The sequence below is a fragment of the Esox lucius genome, chromosome 9 (assembly GCF_011004845.1).
Source record: "Esox lucius isolate fEsoLuc1 chromosome 9, fEsoLuc1.pri, whole genome shotgun sequence".
Taxonomy (NCBI): domain Eukaryota; kingdom Metazoa; phylum Chordata; class Actinopteri; order Esociformes; family Esocidae; genus Esox; species Esox lucius.
Genome location: NC_047577.1, coordinates 17,036,783 through 17,055,903, shown reverse-complemented (window position 1 = coordinate 17,055,903; position 19,121 = coordinate 17,036,783). Strand labels below are relative to the sequence as shown.

At 42.4% G+C, this 19,121-nt stretch overlaps 1 protein-coding gene across 1 annotated transcript; it reads left to right on the top strand.

Moving 5' to 3' along the window:
* Window positions 1-14,136: 14,136 nt before the first annotated feature.
* On the top strand, window positions 14,137-18,794 carry LOC105021613 (neuronal pentraxin-1). Its single transcript, XM_010889390.4, has 5 exons — window positions 14,137-14,661; window positions 15,065-15,272; window positions 16,237-16,481; window positions 16,731-16,910; window positions 17,509-18,794. Exons 1-5 carry the CDS (start codon window positions 14,242-14,244, stop codon window positions 17,728-17,730), a joined length of 1,275 nt encoding a protein of 424 aa, XP_010887692.1. The 5' UTR covers window positions 14,137-14,241; the 3' UTR covers window positions 17,731-18,794.
* The last annotated feature ends 327 nt before the right edge of the window (window positions 18,795-19,121 follow it).

Here is a 19,121-nt window from a genome sequence, read left to right as displayed (position 1 = left end):
TACAAAACATTGACACTGAAATACATTTGCCAGTGTAGTATGGTGGCCCTTTGAGATAGCCAGAAACAAAACCATGGTACAGCCATCCTGTCTGTATCTGTATAAAGCTGAATCTATCTCTCATGTCCCAGTGTCCAGCATCAATGGTAAACCAATCCAGTCTCCTAAAGTGTGATGGAGGTTGACACACTGAAACAGCAGAGGGTCACACACACACACACACATGCACACTCTCTCCTTCTCTCTCTCTGTCCCTCTCTCTTCCTCTCTTCCTCTCCATCTCAGTCTCTCTAATACACACACACCTACACAGACACTAAGACACACACGCAAACCCCTCTTCTTTTAAATTGGGAGCATGGTGACAAGATGATCAACTGGACTTAATCTGCAAACTGGAGCTGTTCCCAGAGCCAAATCAGACATGGGGGAAGAAAAGCCCAAAACTCCCCTCCCTAAGGACTGATTACAACAAGACTGGCAGAGCCAAAAACCCATGCAAGACAAGACAGAGCTGAGAATGGCAGAAAGAGACAGAGAAAAACAGAGAGAGAGATGGATCAGAGTGGTTTCAAGTAGGATGTGGAGAGGTTTGTTTTACCAGGAAGCCTGAAAATCAGCATCATATGATCCTTTAAGTGAATGATAACAGTGGGTCCTCTCAGGCAGGAAACTGGAGACCGAAGAGCCATAATGGGGCATTGACCCACCCCACTTAGTTCTGAGTCACATGAAGATACATACAGATGCCATTATGAGAATTATCCAACGGCCTCCTCCCTCAGCATTACTTGGTATGAAACTGTGACTGTCAGTGTCTTCAATCAAATAAAATAACAATAGAAGCCTGGTACAAACCAAAGCCTCTCACTACATAGCAAAAGCCACCATTCCAAGTCAATTAGCATCTCATTTGAGGTCATCCGATGAAGTTGGAAAGGTTGCACATTAAACAAATTTGTGAAAGGCTGAACAACACTAGTTTCAGAGTCAAGATTTAATTATGCTTGTTGGCACAGTGTGGCTGCCGAGCCCACAGACCATCAATAAATACAGAGAAGTCATGATTAATGCTTTGCATTCCTCAGCATTATTTTTATCATCAGTATTTTCTCCAAGTGCGACCATGTTCACTGACAGTCCCCCGGCAGCTTCGGAGCTCATAACTCACATTCAAGGTTGATACGGCCATAAATCACACGCATCAACTTAGAAGTATCTCAAAACTTTGCGCAATAATGGCTGATGTGTTTATATTTTATATGAGGTCTTCATCAGGGGTTGTCCTCAGAAGAGGCGATAATGCATCATTCTGAAGACAGAGATAGCTAGACAGATCTCTCATCATCTCCCTCACTCAGGGGGGTGACAGGTAAAATAGGCTTAGAGAGAGTTAAGCCTCAAAAGGTAATATTAACATTCTTCTGTTTAAGGTGGAGTCAGGAGACAAGACAAGACCCTGACATAAATGGCAACGCAGCAGCAATGTCTTTTTTAACTAAGGGATGACCTTTAAGCATAATTTGCTTTAAGAGATCTGCTGTTAGCCCCAGATGGGCGGTAAATGGCCAAAAGGTCAGAACATCGTGCCAGTAAGGCTTAACCAAAGGGCTGACAATTTCTTGCGTGCTAAAAGGGAAAAAAAGTGCGGTTCTGTCCTTGACAAAGAAATTAACCCACACTGAAGCCCAGGTTCCTAATGTGGCTGCAATCCAAATCTCTCCAATTCTGGAACGGTCGGGTTAAGAGCAAATGTAAAATTTCAGCTGCACCCTGTGTTCACTTGACAACTAAATGAATGTAATCCTTTAATCAATGTAATTCCACCATCATCTGTATTGGCCTCAATAGACACATTCATCAATAACTGCTTAGACAGGGCATTAATTCATGACCAACAACACTCCCATATTGGCCTTTTATGCCTGACCAATGTGTACATTTAAGATGATGCTCCAATCAATGGGAGTGTAGGACCAGGAAAACACTCCATCCTGTGAGTGTGTGTGAGTCAGATGAATGGGTGTAAAACCCACCCATAGATGACGTTTAACTTAGCATGACTGGGTTATTTAAGCTGTGACACTGAATGGATGAAGGACTTGAAATAGATAGCATGAGAGAGGGGACGTAGAGAGCCGTAGGAAGAGAGGGCAGGCTGATCTTGACCTTGAGTTAAAGAGCGCTCTGGTTGTAATGTCAATTGATCTGAAGTCACTAGTCATTTGGCAAAAGGAGAAGAGGGTCCTAGAATGGGTTTTAGTACTACTTCAGGATGAAATGGTGTGATGTCACCGTTGTTGAGCGTGGGTCTATTTTTAGACACACACTTTTGGAGCCAGAAGATTGCAGGCAGACTATTCTCAGGTTTCTGCCCCACTGGACACCAGCCACGTGTTCACATTCACTCACAATATCCAGTCCGCACACCATACACACACACACACACCATACACACGCACACACACACATCATATACACACACACACACATCATATACACCCACACTATACAGACACACACACACACACCATAAATACACACTATACAAACACCATACACACACACCATACATACACACAATACACACACACCATATACACACATCATGCACACACACACACCATGCACACATGCACACACCATACATACATACACACACACACCATACACACCCCATACGCACACATACACACACACTCACTGAATAGGTGTGGGCAATAGGAAGAGATTTATTTACATGAAATCAGTGCAGATACATGTACAGTTTTTTCCAATTGCTAAAACACAATTTTGCAAACTAGACTGGTTTTATCAAAATACTTAACACAATTCATAAAACCACACACCCAAATTGCAAAATACCTCATATATCCCGCAAAATGAAGCACTGCAATCAAAATTACATATAGAAGTATCAAAATCAAACTTTTGCATGAAATGGCACACATATTACCAGATTATTGTCTAACCAACTACACACTGTTGGGCATAATGAAAAGAACTAATCTTTAGTATGCTTTGCCATAATACTAAAATAGTTCAAATTGTAGAATATTCTTCAGATTGTTCACATGCACAGAAATATTTGCAGATACATACACATACCTCGTCCACATCACAGGCAATATCTTCCCTTACCAGACATCAAGGGAAGAAGCACCTTGAGTGCTTAATCCATCCCTGAGTCGAACCCACATCAATCTCATCACATGCATCTTCCATAGCCTGCACAAGAGGCATGCGCACAAAGGGCTGCCGGTCAGATACCCATAGAAGAAAATAACTATTCTATGGGGTTCAGATATGGTGAGTATGGTGGGAGGTATTGTACGAGAAATGGTGGGTGGTCAGCAAACCACTTTTGGACTGGGGCTGCACGATGAGAGCTCACGTTGTCCCATACTACAACGTATCGGTTTCTTGGATGGTATGCATCATTCATATGCTCTGGTGGTATGATAATGTTGTGGAGTCTGTCCAGAAATGTGAGAATATGTTGTATGGTCCAAGGTTGGCATGACAGTGTGTATTGTGATGTTCCCAACATGTTGGCCAGGAACATCAATAATGGCTCTGTGGCCAATGACGTTTCTCCTCCTTCTTCTGGTCTTTGCTAGGTTGAACCCAGCCTCATCTATAAAGATGAGCTCATGTGGGATTGCATGAGCATCCATTTCCAGTACTCCCTGAAAAGAAAGAATAAAAATCTGTCAATATGGTGTTATCCAGTACACTGGGAAACAATGTTGTGTGTAGTGTACTGCAGTCAATATTGTACTTACATCCACATATGCTCGTCTGATCTCTTGGTTTCTTTGAGAGTTTCTCTCAAATGGCACCTTATAAAGTTGTTTCATTCTGATTTGGTTTCGCTTGAGAATGCGAGCCAATGCAGATAGACTGACTCGTTGAATGTTTGTTGAATATGGTGTCAGAAACAGACTCCATGAGGGTGGCATTTGGGCCTGACGTCCTCAAGTGGGACCTGTGCTCACAGCCCAGCACTGTGCAGCTCGATTGGCATTCACCAGAGAACACTAGAATTGGCAGGTCCACCATTGGCTCCCTGTTCTCTTCACAGGTGAGAGCAGGTTCACACTGAGCACATGTGACAGACGTGAAAGAGTCTGGAGATGTTGTGGTGAACGCTATACTGCCTGCAACATCATCCAACATGACTGGTTTGGTGGTGGGTCAGTGATGGCCTAGGGAGGCATATCTTTGGAGGGTCGCACAGACCGCCACATGCTAGCCAACGGTACCCTGACTGCTGTTAGGGTACCGGAATTAATTTTTTTTGAGTAGTACACAAGAGTAACAGTAATCAATTAAATGTATGGAGGCAGCCAGCAGGGTAAGCCACGCTCCTGCACAGGTGCCTCCCATAAGGACCTAGTGAGAGGTCCCCTGGGATTGAAGACATGCCAAGTCATGCTGCCCTGCCCCCAATGAAGAGGAAGACAGATGGAGGCAGCCGATGCTAGTTCCTCTCAAAGCGCAACTGGGAGGCCACCCGACAGACAACGCAACCACCCCTGAAGAGCGAGTTGTCTTTCCGTTTGGATTTTGCCCTCACCAACTCTGTTTGCTTTATTAAAACTTGTTTCATGGCCCATGACCACTTGTAATGTATCCGTTTCTTGTGTTACTCCTTGTTAAAATGGATAACATTTCCTAAGTGCAACAAAGCCTCAATCCAGCATTTCAATCTCATACAGTTTAAAGGAGAAATTCGTAAGTTAAGCTATCTAAGGGGTATGAAAGAAAAATATATATTAAACACTCTAGATAGCCTTAGCAGGAAACTATAGAAAAGCTAGCTAGCTAGAACATTTGGTTTGGAATTCCCATTTTTATGGCTTATCCTGCCTGCATTATAACTGAAACCAAGGGAACAAAAGTATTTTGTATGTGTCCTAATTAGCACCGTGCAGAGATGTACTGTAAGGGTAGCATACTAGCTAGATAGTTAGCTTGTTACTTATGGATAGCTTACCTGTTGAGGAATAATATGAAAAACAGCTTGTATTTCAGATCCAGTCTGTGTATTCATCCATTGCTTGAAAGCAATGCCAGTACAGATTTAAGTAGTCTCAAGAGCACTAACCCAATTTCTTTGACACTGGCAAAACTACAGACCAAAATAATCAAGAGACCAGAAAAAGAACAGGACAAGCGAACTTCAGCCAGCTTGTGATTAGAATATATGAACGTTGCTGCCCTCACTGGATTTGAACCTTAGTATTCTAGGTGAAAGTCTGTCTTTAACCACTATACCACGGAGCAAAACTAGTGCCGGGTATAGTGTCTCAACATTAGATAATTTTGTCATGCATTATCATCACGCCAAATGTGAATATTTCACTAGACACCATTAAGCATTGTGTTAAATTGACAAACGTTCCTTATTAAGTTTACCTCCACCACAAAAAGCATCTACAAACTGTATGGTTTTTGCCACTGGCTGTTTTAACAGCTTATTAGCCAGTAATAGGCTTACTAGTATATATTAACTTACTAATTGGAATATTCATAAGAATTTAGCAATTGCTAGTGAGACTGAAGATGAACATTAAATTGCCAAAGCTATTACATTTCATGGCACAACAATGTTAGTTTTTCCTTTCATTCGTGAATTATATTGATACAATAACTATCAATATATGTGACTAAATTACTTTTTCTACAAGTGAAAAGACAAGAGAATCGTGGAAACCCCTACTCTTTTACTGTCCGGATGTGTACTTCGAAAATCCACCAGAAATAGTCAAGATATAACCCTAAACAGTTTCATTTTACGCTTAGGCTCACTATAACGTAGCTCCTGAAGTGTAGCCAGTGAAGCTTTTGTCAATCCTGAACAAATCCTAATTAAGAGTGGCTCGAACTCATGATTTCTGGCTTGGTAGTCACAGTCTCCAACCTCGTCGCTATTTAACAAAGGGCAGTCAGCCACTCACTCACCCACTCAGTAGGAGACATTCGCTCTTCGCTTTCGTGAGCAAACAGCTGCAATGCTTTGCCCTTCACCCCAATCGGTGCATCTTCTGGTCTAACTTTTATCCTTTCTGGGGCACTGGATAGTCTAAGAGATGAAGAGCCTACGTTGATTATCTCGGAATCTCTAGAAGGAACGACCACACTTCAACAAAATTGTATTTCTAATAGTCTTGTTTGGGGACACAAAATGACCTTGATATTTTAGGGGGAAAAAATGTTTTTAGAAAGATTTCAATATATTCTGAGGAACACATTATCTACTTTTAAAAACACTGGATATTTTGGCACCATTGATTAATTTTAATCCACTCCCAAGCCTACTCTTGCAACCTGGTCTCAGAAGGATGACATTGACTATTTTATGTAAATTTGAGGCGGGGGATTTCGTAAGATATATTACGTGCAGGAAAATAATGTTGGGGGGTCAGAATAGGGGGGCGAGCAGCAACCATGGTTCAAACCGGCAACCTTACGCAAGCAAGACAGGCACACTACCCACTGCTCCAATGAGGAACCTTTAACGAGTCTTGGCAAGTGGTGTTGTCACAACATAAATATGTTTGAAGTGATTTTCTTTGTAATCCTAACCCAAACCCCAGTGCTGTGATAACTAATGTTAACCCAAACCCTAACATGAACCCCGGTGCTGTGAAATCTAACCTTAACCCTAACCCTAGTGCTGTAACATTAATGATAAAATGCTTTTATAACATATACTAGTGACCTTGCTATTGCTGTTACTCATCCAATATCCTCATGTCTATTGTAGGTCAGTGGGTAAGGCAACTGGATTTCTAATCCAAATTTTGCCGGTTCCAAACACAGGTCTTACGTCCTGTTAAAAAATATTTTTTTAAAGTGTTCGTAAAATATCATACGTTTGTCTGGCGTTCGTATGTTATTTTACATTTTAATAGCACTCGTAACATTTGATATGGTGTAATACCATTTGTAAGATATGTTACCTTTGAATACTTTTGTAATGTATCATACATTTTGGTGGCGCATTGTAATGTAACTTAACGTAACGTCACATCATACGAAATCGGGTGCCATGGATTTTCGTTAAATAGTTTACGTAGGTTCCTGAGACCAGGTTGCCTCTCCATCTGCTCGCCTATTGTAGTGCTCATGTGGATGCATGTAATAAAATATTTGTTAAAGTTTTTTTGTTTGTTATTCCATTAAAACATATTTGAACAAAATGGATTTAGTTGGTTCCAGAATAGCACATTGGTATAGCAACTAAATTTTAGCAACATTGCCTCTGCACAACGAAGTCTCCAAAACACAAGTCGCAATTGAACAACCTATTGCGATCAATAACGCATGCTACACATAGTAGGCTATGTCTAATTGTACGAAGCAAATAAATGGTTCATTTTCTTATTCTACAAATGTTATTATAGTTGTTGGCAAAATAATGCGCTCTCACACAGGTACGCAGCTGGCATAAAATATTTTCTAGTTAAGTTTGAAAAGCAGAATAGTGAGATGGGCATTACAGGACACGTCGCATTCATGTAGTCTCCAGAACCCGCGTGAAATATCTGCTATGAGGTAAGGCATTACGTGGACATTACAAAATTGGGGACAAAAACAGGGCATTCACATATTTTTCTTAACAATAAAAAAGCCGTTTAATTTGCATATCTGAAATATAGCCTAAGGCCATTCACTGGAGTGGCATGAGAGTGACGTGATGAGTACACACTTGATAACAATCAAAGTGAGACGTGAGTACAGCAGCTTGTCAGCTTTGTCTTATAGAGACCAAGCTCCTTGAGAAAAGGGGGAAGAATGTCAAGTGTCTTTTCCCATCCCTTCAAAGCTACAGGAAATATTTCAACCAGACACAAAAGGCGGCTTTTGATATTCAAATTAGCACACTGACAGCAAGATATAATGTTGTCAGGCACGTGTTTGTGAGAACGGTTATACGCATCAATAACAACATCATGTTACCTGGTGTTACACAAAACTCTGGATCAATCGAATTACACTTCAGACAAGGTGCAGAGCATAACACCTGTTAAAAAATGTAAGTGCAACAGATGCACCCAGACAATATCACAGATACCGCATACAGGAAATATTGCTGCTCAAGCGGAAACACCATCAAATTATGAACTAATACGGCATTTAAAAATGTTTACCCTATTGTTTTTTTTTTTTACATAAACCACACAGAATTGGAGTAAGATGTAGACATTCGGGGTCTGTAAACAGAGCCTGAACCTGAAGAATATCAAACCTCCGTGATGACATGATGGAGAATACGGTCCCACTTTAATTAACAGTGCTTGGGTAATTTCTCATTTCTCGTTATATAGACACAATGGAATAAGCCCACTGAGTCCTTGGAAACCACGTTGTTGTCAGAGTCAGCCAAGTCCCCGAAAACCAATTTGTAACAGGCCAAGTCCCCATAAGACACTTCAAAACAGGAAAGGGCGGGCTACCTCGACAACTGCTCTGGGTTCCATCCTCCCTCCAGTGAGGAGATACCTGGCTGCCTGAGAGTCGGAAGGCTGCTTATAATTGAAGAAGTCCTTAATAATGAGATTAAAATCCACATAGAGGGAAAAAGAGCTGATGCCAACGGCCATGGTTCCCACATTCTCATCCCCGGAGAATGGCGTTGAGAGCGAAGATTTATGGTTCACCAGTGGATGCCGGCACAGTTTTACGTCATTGAGAAAAGAGGATCTGAGGTGGTGTCTCTGTTACTCTTTCGTGTGTCCTATACCTTCATGGTTTACCGTGTCTTATTGTTGCACCATTATGGACTCCTAAAACACACCTGCTCCCCCCGCGGACCCTGACTCTCCTCATTCGGTCAATGTCACTGAGCAGTTTATTGTTCCATAACCTGCCTTAGAGGGTCCCAGCAATGTCGAAACAGTTAAACGTTTATGTTAAATATGTTCTTAATCTAATGGCACACAACACTATTTTCTACTTTACTCTATAACACCTTGTGCTATGTTGCTGTAAAGTGCTCTGCCACTAGCAAGCAAATCGTTTATGATTATGTGGTGCTATCCCCTTGGAATCTCATGCAGTTGCAGGTCTGACACACATAAATGACATGCAATGAGTTTGTACAGTGTCAAAGGGCCTGGTGAATTTCCATCTACAGAGCTCATGCATGGTGTGCCAATGTGAGTAGAATACCATGCATCTCTAAGAACATAAAAGGCATTCAGAGAACTTCACAATATATTATTTAAGATGGTTCATCCTCCGTATGCTCACTGATCTACTCTGAGACATTGTAACCTTGAGCGCATTGAGTCTTTGATCTAAAACCTTAAAGGGATAGTTCAGTATTTTGGTAATGAAGCAATTTATTTACTTCCCCAGACGTAAATGGATGCCATTTCTATGTCTCAGCATTCAGTTGGAAGGAAGTTGCCAATTAGCATTAGGGCATTGACTAGGAGTGTACATCTTGTAATTATGCAAATACTAATTAGCATTCACTCTAAAAACTACATCGAAATGCCTAACACCGGTTACAGGGGCAAAAACACGGTATCCAGAATGTCAAATGATTTTCGGGAAAATCCTGAACCTAACCTTTAAAGAACAGCATTTGGCTAATGCTGGAGCGATTGTGGCGTCAAAACCTTTCTTTCTCCCACCCCCAAACAGCTGTTGATCTTATTAGAGTTACTAGAGCAACCGAAGACAAGTTTCGTCTTTTCTTCCACTCCCTGTGATTACAGTGCTAAAGCCATGAATGCAGAGAAAGAGGAAGAGAGAGAGAGAGAGAGAGGGCGCGAGCGGCTAAGGTACATCCCAAACCACACCTATTCCCTATGTAGTGCACTACTTTTGAACAAGGACAAAAAACATTTGGGATACCAGCTAACATTGTATGGCTTAACCTGCAGAGAGAGAGGCTAACAATCACCCAGTTATACTGGCTCACACATCTGGCTTCTGAGCCAACGACAGTTAACACGTGGCTCGCTACCAAACAATATATGGCTGCTAGAGGCCAAGTGAAAAAGTAACCTAATTTGCCGTCAGGATATGGCCAAATCTGCAACCCCATCTGAGTATGTTTCTGACTACACATTACACATAATAAACACACATACTACACACGTTTCCACCACACACTTGCTGCGGGTGAAGGGTTGCATCAGGAGGTTTGGGAGGATTGTTTCGGATGAAATTATTTTATTTTGGACGATCTGGATGGTCTGATATCACTGGTGCGCAGACTGACAGGAATCATGAAGTATGAAGTGGGCTTCCTGTTTTTGCAGAACACACAGCGCTTGGTAAACCCTCTTGGGTTTCATTAACAGCAGTGGACTCGTTTATTTTTCCACGTCATATTTCATCCCAACATCAACGTAAAGGGATAGCTCAACGCTTCATGAGTAGTCTTGTTAGCTTCATCACCATTAGAAATGTGTCGGCTGTGGATTGCATATTCCTGCAAGTAAACTAATGGCGAGTTATGGGAGAACCTTATCTTAAAGTTGATCACCGTGCTTGTCTGAGAGCTATATGTGGCACATGCCCCTACGCACAGGTTTCCCCTCAGGGAAATAACGGGTCGGACACTGATCTGTTGACAGATTCATACACAGTGTCTGGTTCACCCCGTCCAGTGGGTGTAAGCGTGGGTGTTCCTGTGTGTTTCAAACTATCCCTGTCTCCATTTCCCCAGCCATACTCCCCACGGAAAACCACCCACATTGTGTCCAATCAGACTGACAGACAGACAGGCCGGCAGGCAGGAAGACAGCTCCCCAATGGCCACAGTTTGCCTACGCTGTCGCCGGCTCCTAACGTTGCAAAAAATGGGATCCATCCTTCTCTATTTTACGGTTCACTTTACACTACATACATACAGAATACAAAGCACATTCAGATATAGGGTATGTACCAAAAAATGGGACCCCATTCACTGTCTCAGAAGAGAATGTAGGGAACAGAGAACAGTTCGGGAGTTCGCCACGGTCGTGATTTTGTTTGTGCTCGTCCGCCGCCCCCTCCTCCTCCTCCTCCAGGCCGGTACATATGCGGATCGTGGTGGTGCGGTGGTAGAGCGTGGAATAGTCCTGATCTATCTCTGCCATTAGACACCAGCTTCTATTATAAAGGCCTTGCATTATTCAGTAGGGCACTGGGACACTGATTATTACCGATCACAGCCCATTCTCCCGCTGGCTCGAACCAGCCCAGCTACATCACAGGGGCGTCCTAAATGGAACTTTTGTCCAGAGTCCATAGCACCGGACCAAAGTAGCGCACTACCTAGGGAATAGGGTGCTGTTTGGTTCCGACCTCTGTTGGCTGAGTCCGACCTCTGTTGGCTGAGTCCGGCCCAACTATATCAGCCACTGGGCTGAGCTAGCACACACAGCAGCTAAACTGACTTTGCACAAAACCCTGCTGGATGGGCATTTTGTGAACAGTTTTGTTGGTGAAAATTGTGTTGTGTTTTGCTTTGGTTGGACCTGACAGGCTCCAACAAGACCACGGAGAGTAAATGCAAACTTTTTCAATTGAATTGGGGTACGATTAAGTAGAAACGGAATAGAGAAAAAAAAAAAAAAACATATTAGGGCAGCCATCCACAAATCGTCACAACTTCAAACATCTCACGGGTATTACATGGCACAAATGTGGAGAGGTGTCAAGCAGAAGAGATCCACTGCACCAGAAGTTCCAATACAATTGTCCCAGGAGTTTCAATATAACTAATTCGTAAATACGAATTGAAAATCCTCAGCGCACACTTACAACATTGATGATTGTTTATGCAATTTCGCTTGTCTCAAAAAAATTAGGAAACGTGGCAGACATATGGAGAGATATCGAATTGAGAAGAGAACTCGTTTGGCCGAGCATATGGTGCTGCTCATTTTTATGGAGTGAATATGAAGGATAAATATGAATATATATCTTAGACGCAAGCTGCTGGACCGACTGTGGTTTCCCAGTAGGATTGTGTGACGTCCCAGTAGGGTCAGAGTTCACCTTAATACTTACAGTACTGTAAATCTAATGCATAGGACATTGGCTAATTTGCTCCCATATGGTGAAACGCTATGTTATTGCCTGCTGAGCATAGGCGATAGATAATGAACAGTAAGGCGATGAGCTACGTTCATACTGAGTGCGCCCTAATGGCAAAACAGGAAAATAAAGGGGGGCCAAACGGCAGCCTTCTTCTTATATAGTGCACTACTTTTGACCAGTGACCTACCCGAGCGGTGCCTAGTCAACGTTAGCGCACTGCGTGGGGAATAGTGTGCAATTCGGAAACGTAGACAAAACTCCTTGTTATTCTGCATGTGCTGAGATAAGGGGGATTTGCAACACGGGCTCTTTTTCAGGCTCGCAATTAGACTTGGCCATTAACCATTTGTTATTTTTGACTTTTCTTCGCCAATGGCTTGGCACATTGCTGATTACAACGCGCGCGATCAATAATTAAACAAATTAACACAAACGATGGATCAATTTATCCTTTTTTTGTTCTAAAGACATTATTTGTCAAAGAGTATGAAACAGTTTTATTCAATGTGGATAAAATAACGTTAAGTTTACTTTAAGTTAAAGTCTGTATTTACCAAGTTCACACAAGGGCCTATTCAGTAGGCGAGAACATACGTACGATTCTAGTCCCGAAACTGCTCAAAGAGTGAAAGAGCTACATTAACGTGAAGTAGCTTAAAATCATTTGGTTAAAAAACGCACTATTCAAATCTGTTTCCCAACCACGCAACCGCTCAGTTATGAGACGGAGAAACATATCGCCATCGCTCAAAAGAAAGGAGATCAAATATATCCAACGACATAATTCTAGCGGACCTCGGCGCGTTTTCACTCACTTTATGTCTACTAAATATTAATGTGATAGCCTCTGGGATTGTTACGCAACAACCTGTTAAATTAATTATTTGAATCAATTCCATATCCCTTTAGCGCCCCTCGGATGGTGAGAGTCTAAGGAGCGGTAGTTCACCTCTTATTTTTCGTTTGAGTCAGCATGCGGAGGAAATACTGTATGAGCTCTTATTTGAAAATGTACACGGATTCGAGCACTGAATAATTATCTATTTGCTAAGCATATGAAGCATTAATGATTTATGCATTTGCTTTGCCTTACGTTTTCCTGTTGGGCGTCGAATTGGGTGATGAAATAGACTACAGAAGTCTATATTCTAATTCTATTTTATAAAATGTGTAATAATTTATTATTTCTTTATGGAATAGCTTAGGTTCTTGTTTGGATTTGCAGAAATTATAAAGTTTGGACAAGTGAAATGGCTGCTAATAGCCTAAGGCAAAATTTTTCGAATGGCACAAGTAATGCATGGGTAGTTTGTTTGATTAACGCATAGATTGTATGACTAACGTGCGAAGGAAAAAACGACAATGCATCGAAATTGCATCAAAAAATATTTGTATTTTATTTTATTGTCTCTTTTTTGAGGAAATTAAGGACAATAGCCAACGAGTCTAAGACACTGGATTTAGCGTGACTGTCCACATTAGTACAGAGGGAGAGAGAGATAGATGATTCTCCGCGGGATAGGCAGAGAAAGGAACACTGCGAATATCCTCAGTGGGGAGAGGCTTCCTTTAAGGTGGAACTCTAGAGATGTCAAAATGAGCTTCACGTGCAACACCCTTCAGTTACCTAAGGGAATAAATGACCACGCACAAAATCAATCACAACATTTACACTACTAAATCGTGAAAAAGTATAAATGAAAAGTGGATTTAAATGCAAGTTCAACATTAGAATGTAAAGCAAACTATTTGCCTATAGTAGTCTATATGCCTCACACAAGACTACCTGCCACCTACACAAAAAGCTATTAGGGAAAATAAGACTTGTTATAAACTATTTCTATATTATTCTATACAATACCTGAACTGCAGGCCATATAAAGTCCATAATGCAATTTACGTTCAGTAGCAGTGCTTATCTTTAGGATACAATGGCATATAGACTGTACTATCGTCGTGAGCCACCTTAAATAAGAGGCTGGACGTGATTAAGCAGCACAACCTCCTTCCTCCCCACTGTGAGGCAGTGAACCTGCCTCAGCGTTGCGCTCATCCCGTCTGTGGCTATATAAACTAGCACAAGCAGAGCTGACATCTCAAAGCTACAGGGGACAGCTCCGTGGTGCTGAAACAACCAACAACACACGTACGCTGCAACACCACGTACGCCGAAAAAATACACCTGGAACCATGGAAGGGCACTCTTGGCAACTTTTTCTACTTTTTGTCTTAGTTCTGGAGGGGTCAACGCAAGATTTCGTACAGACCCAGTTTATTTGCACGTCTGTGCCCAAGGATATGGACTTGTGTGCGGCTACCATGCAGAACAGCGGTCCGGCGGAGGACCTGAAGACCACCGTAATGCAGTTGAGAGAGACCGTGTTACAGCAAAAAGAGACCATTATGAACCAAAAGGAGACAATCAGGGAACTAACGTCGAAGTTGAGCAGGTGTGAGAGCCAGAGTCTACCCGAGGCCGGAGCTGGGGGTCGGAGGATAGGACCAGGTGCCAAAAACACTATGGGGGACGTATCGAGGGGTCCACAAGACACTCTCGCTCAACTAGGGCAGACTTTACAGACTCTCAAACAGAGGTTGGAGAATCTCGAGGTAGGCAATCGGGGATTGACCTCCCTGTTTTTACTTAGCAATATGGAATGCCTTCCTTTAAAGCAATCAAATCAAATACATACATGCATGGCTGTCAGGTTAGTTGTGATGCTCACTCTGTGATTTAATTACTTTCCATAGGGGGTTCCAGTCCAATCACTAATGTTAAGGACCTATTTAAAGCTTTTCAAACCCGCAAGCACTAAATAAAGTAGCACCACACTCATGATTAGGACAGACGCTTCATCTTCGGACCAATTTAGTCACTAATTGCTGAGGCAATAAGCCCTCCGTAAACAAGCTTAGCGGGTTAAGTCACGACGAATCCCACCTGGCAGGTGATTTGTTTATTTAAACCAATACTATGTTATTTTAACGCTCCCGTCCCTGTCATGTTATACAGCAATACAGCCGAAACAACGGTACCGCCCAGGCGAATAGTCTGAAAGACCTGCTTCAGAACAAGATCGATGATATGGAGAAGCAGGTGCTGTCCCGGGTCAACACCCTTGAGGAGACTAAGCCGGGTCAGAAGAATGACACGGACCAGCGAAACCGAGTGGAGTCCACACTGACCTCCATGCATCACAGGATAACCGACCTAGAGAAAGGTGAGTGATCTCGGGGGCAAAATACCTCAGTCCCAAATACATATTGATGTTGTGGTAATGCAGCTAGATACGATTCAAATACCTTGCATATAATTGGGCAAAACCGTTTTTTAATAACACACAACAAGGGCATCGGAATAATCCAGCCGCGATTAAATTGTCTTTCGTTTTCGAGGTTGACATTAATCGAAGACCTGTTTCTAAAAAAGAAAACATAAACTGATTCACTCTATGGATAAGCCCAAATCAAACGAGGAAACACTTTAAACCCGCTCCCTATCTATCCAACAGCTTTTCCATACGGACTGTGCCGCAGCGCAGCGATCAGCACAGTGCGTTTAGCAAGAGGGATGGTGGAGCTGCATTGCTCTGCATATCTCAATCCATATTAACACAGTGATTCCACGTTGGGATAATAATTCACGTTGCAGGGAGCGAGAGGCAATGATCGCTTTATTACCTATAGCGGTGAACATGAGTCGTTTGCTTTTTAGGGGACATGGAGGGGGAGAATCTTAACAAGCGGGTTTTAACGATGTACGCAGTGCTGGATACAGCGCGCGCAGCACTGGAGATGGACAGGCGCATGTAGTAACATCGATCAAGGTGTAGTTCTGCACATTACAGACAGCAAAAGAGGAAAGTGGTTGGAGAAGGCTTAAGGAGTGTGTGCGCGTGAGTGTGCGTGTGTGTGGGAGTGGGGGGGGGGGGTGAACTATTCCCTGTCTGTCGTACTCACGTGGTTACATCATACCGCAGTGATATAAATCTCTCAACAACAAAAAAATTATAATAAAAACCATTACTTTGGGATCGAACGTCCCTATTGGGTTAGGAGCAAAAACCCTACACACATGAAAAAACGATTACATCCATAAATAAACACTATGGCGTAACTCACAACAAGCGTTTTAGCGTACTTATATAAACCTCTGAAACATAAACAAAGATGTTCCATCCGCAGGTGGGAAAGAAAACAGACCACTGGACAAATTCCAGCTGACCTTCCCGTTGAGAACCAACTACATGTACGCAAAAGCCAAGAGAACCCTGCCGGAGATGTACGCCTTCACCGTGTGTCTGTGGATTAAATCTAACGCGTCGCCTGGGGTGGGCACACCTTTCTCATACGCTGTCCCAGGACAGGCCAACGAACTGGTGCTGATTGAATGGGGAAATAACCCGATGGAGATACTAATCAATGATAAGGTAAGATCTCTGATGACAAAATGCTAACACATTTTGAGGTCAAGACAAATGTACAGTGTACTATGCTAATCTGGGGTGCTAGCAAATTACGCTTCCATTAGGCACAGCCTGGGAAAGTAATGGAAGCGTTACAAGCATCTTCATAATGAGAAATAAAACTATAAATTATAAGCCATTAACTTGTTAGCAATCAATCTTTCCAAATGCCAACCATATTATATATAAAAATGTGCTTATTAATTGCTACAGGTAGCCAAGTTGCCGTTCATCATCAACGACGGGAAATGGCATCACATCTGCATCACCTGGACCACACGCGATGGCGTATGGGAGGCGTTCCAGGACGGAGTGTTGCGAGGCAGCGGAGAGAATCTAGCGCCATACCACCCCATCAAGCCGCAGGGGGTTCTCGTATTGGGACAAGAGCAGGTAAAGGGGTTCACTTAATAACTAACTTTATAAATGGTATGCTAATGATTATAAATGACTGAGATAAACGGTAGGAAAAAATAATTATATTCACCAGTGATGAAAATATTAATGCACGTTCTCTCTAATGATCAAAGGAAGGAATATTAATGTAATGTGTTGTTGAGAGACCTTAACGAGATGGTCAATGAGCGTAGCCATATAATGAAGGCCCTTAAGCTGTATATCGTAGATAACCCCCCCACCCTCCCAGCCGAATCCACTTTAGATTGAAGAATGGGAGATCAACGGCAATTACACATTAAGTTAAATAATAAATATCTGAAGAAATGGCTAAAGAAAGGCCCTGCGTAAAAGGTTACATTTTTGATTTGTTTGCAGGAAACCTTCACTTGGGAGTGGTTGACTTTTTAGAACGTTTTTTAAAGAAATCAGCAGATTACCAGGGAATATGTCACATGTATCCCAACAACTGAATCTCTTCTTAATACAGTATAGAACGATTAGCTTTTTACCCGAATGGCCAAAGGTACTAAGGTTGAGTGCGTACTCAGAATTCGCGCCACTAACCTTGAACATGTCATCTTTTGCTCCACAGGACACACTAGGGGGAGGTTTCGACGCCACACAAGCATATGTGGGTGAACTTGCAAATCTCAACATGTGGGATAGGAAGCTTTCCATCGGGGATATTTATAACCTGGCAACCTGCAATAGTAAAGCGCAAGCTGGCAACGTCTTCTCTTGGTCGGAGTCCAACATAGAAATATTCGGTGGAGCTACCAAGTGGACATTCGAGCCGTGCCGTTCTCTCAACTGAACACTGAACTGCATTTCGCCATGAAACCAATGCCAATTCGAGATAACCTATCTGTATTTCTTCTGAGCTTCAGTCGTTCTTGTCTTCATTTTGACGTTCATTACAGACAATTTGGTATTTATTTATTGGTAAGCTTAAATTTGGGATTTCTATTAGATATTTATGTGCGAAACAACGTTTTTTGGTCTTGAAAAAAATATAATTCGTCTTGGAAACCTCAGTTGGACAGTGTTGGTATCAGTTTGTCGTTTTTCGATTGGAGTTTTGTCGCAAGCGCACTTGAGCTTTTTTGATTAGCTTATTTTGTATCGGACCGGCAGCTGGGCAATCTACGCCTTTTGTTGGACCATTCACAGAACAGTGCGGAATCTAGGGAGCAATCCTCTTGTCTCCCTTCAGATCGGAACTCAAGCTGTCCGTCCATGTCTTGTCACTATTTGACGCCGTGGAATTATGGTGGACATTCGATACAGCATCCTCCCAATCCCCCACCCTCAGCCACTCCTCCGGAACTTGCACTGTGAATGACGAGAGAGCCATGCAGAGTGAGGACGCCGACGGTACGTTGAAGGACACTGCACAGTCGGGACTTTAAAATCATTTGTAATTGTCGTTCGCTTCAAAGTGTTTCCTGTAAACGAATGTCATTAATTGCCAACATGCTACGAAGCCTGGGTGCCTTGGGCTGGTGCAAATATTCAGTATACGTGTTAAGTTGCGGATTCAATGTGTCGTTTGTTTTTTAATTCCTTTTTGGGGAGGGTGGGAGAGTTTATTGTTATTCTTCTGATAAATGTAATTTACTTGAGGTTTGTTAACGGACATGATGACGTGTTTGGGCAGGTGTTTGTACTTTCTGTGTTCGGAATGTTACATTATCTGTATAGTAACAGCATGAGTGACTGACAGAATGCTGCCACAGCGTCTTCAACATCTGCTTTACTATCCTTTCTGGGGACCAGGTGGTTTTCTACTGTATTGTTATATGCTCCAAGCATGGCAACACTGAAATATATTAAAAAGATCTAATTTTTGTAATAAAATTGTGATACATAAGAGTTTAACTTGTATTCCTGCCTGGAATTGATGGTATGCAGCAAAAGCTGTAGATGAGAGACTGTGTGTGTGTGTGTGTGTGTGTGTGTGTGTGTGCGTAAGAGACAGAAAGAGCAGAGAGAGTTATTGCTGATTAAATCATATTTAATTTCGTCATATGGGGTAGGAGAAAGACATTGGTGCAGGATAAGTGAAATCCCTTAACTTTGACCCAAAGTCAAAGAGGTGCTGGGAAGAACTAAAAGCTTTTTTTTGTTGGGTCTCTGCGTGCCTGCCTCTGTGCCTGCGTGCGTGAGCCTGTGCGTGTGCTTGTGTGTGCGTGGCGCATGGTCCGC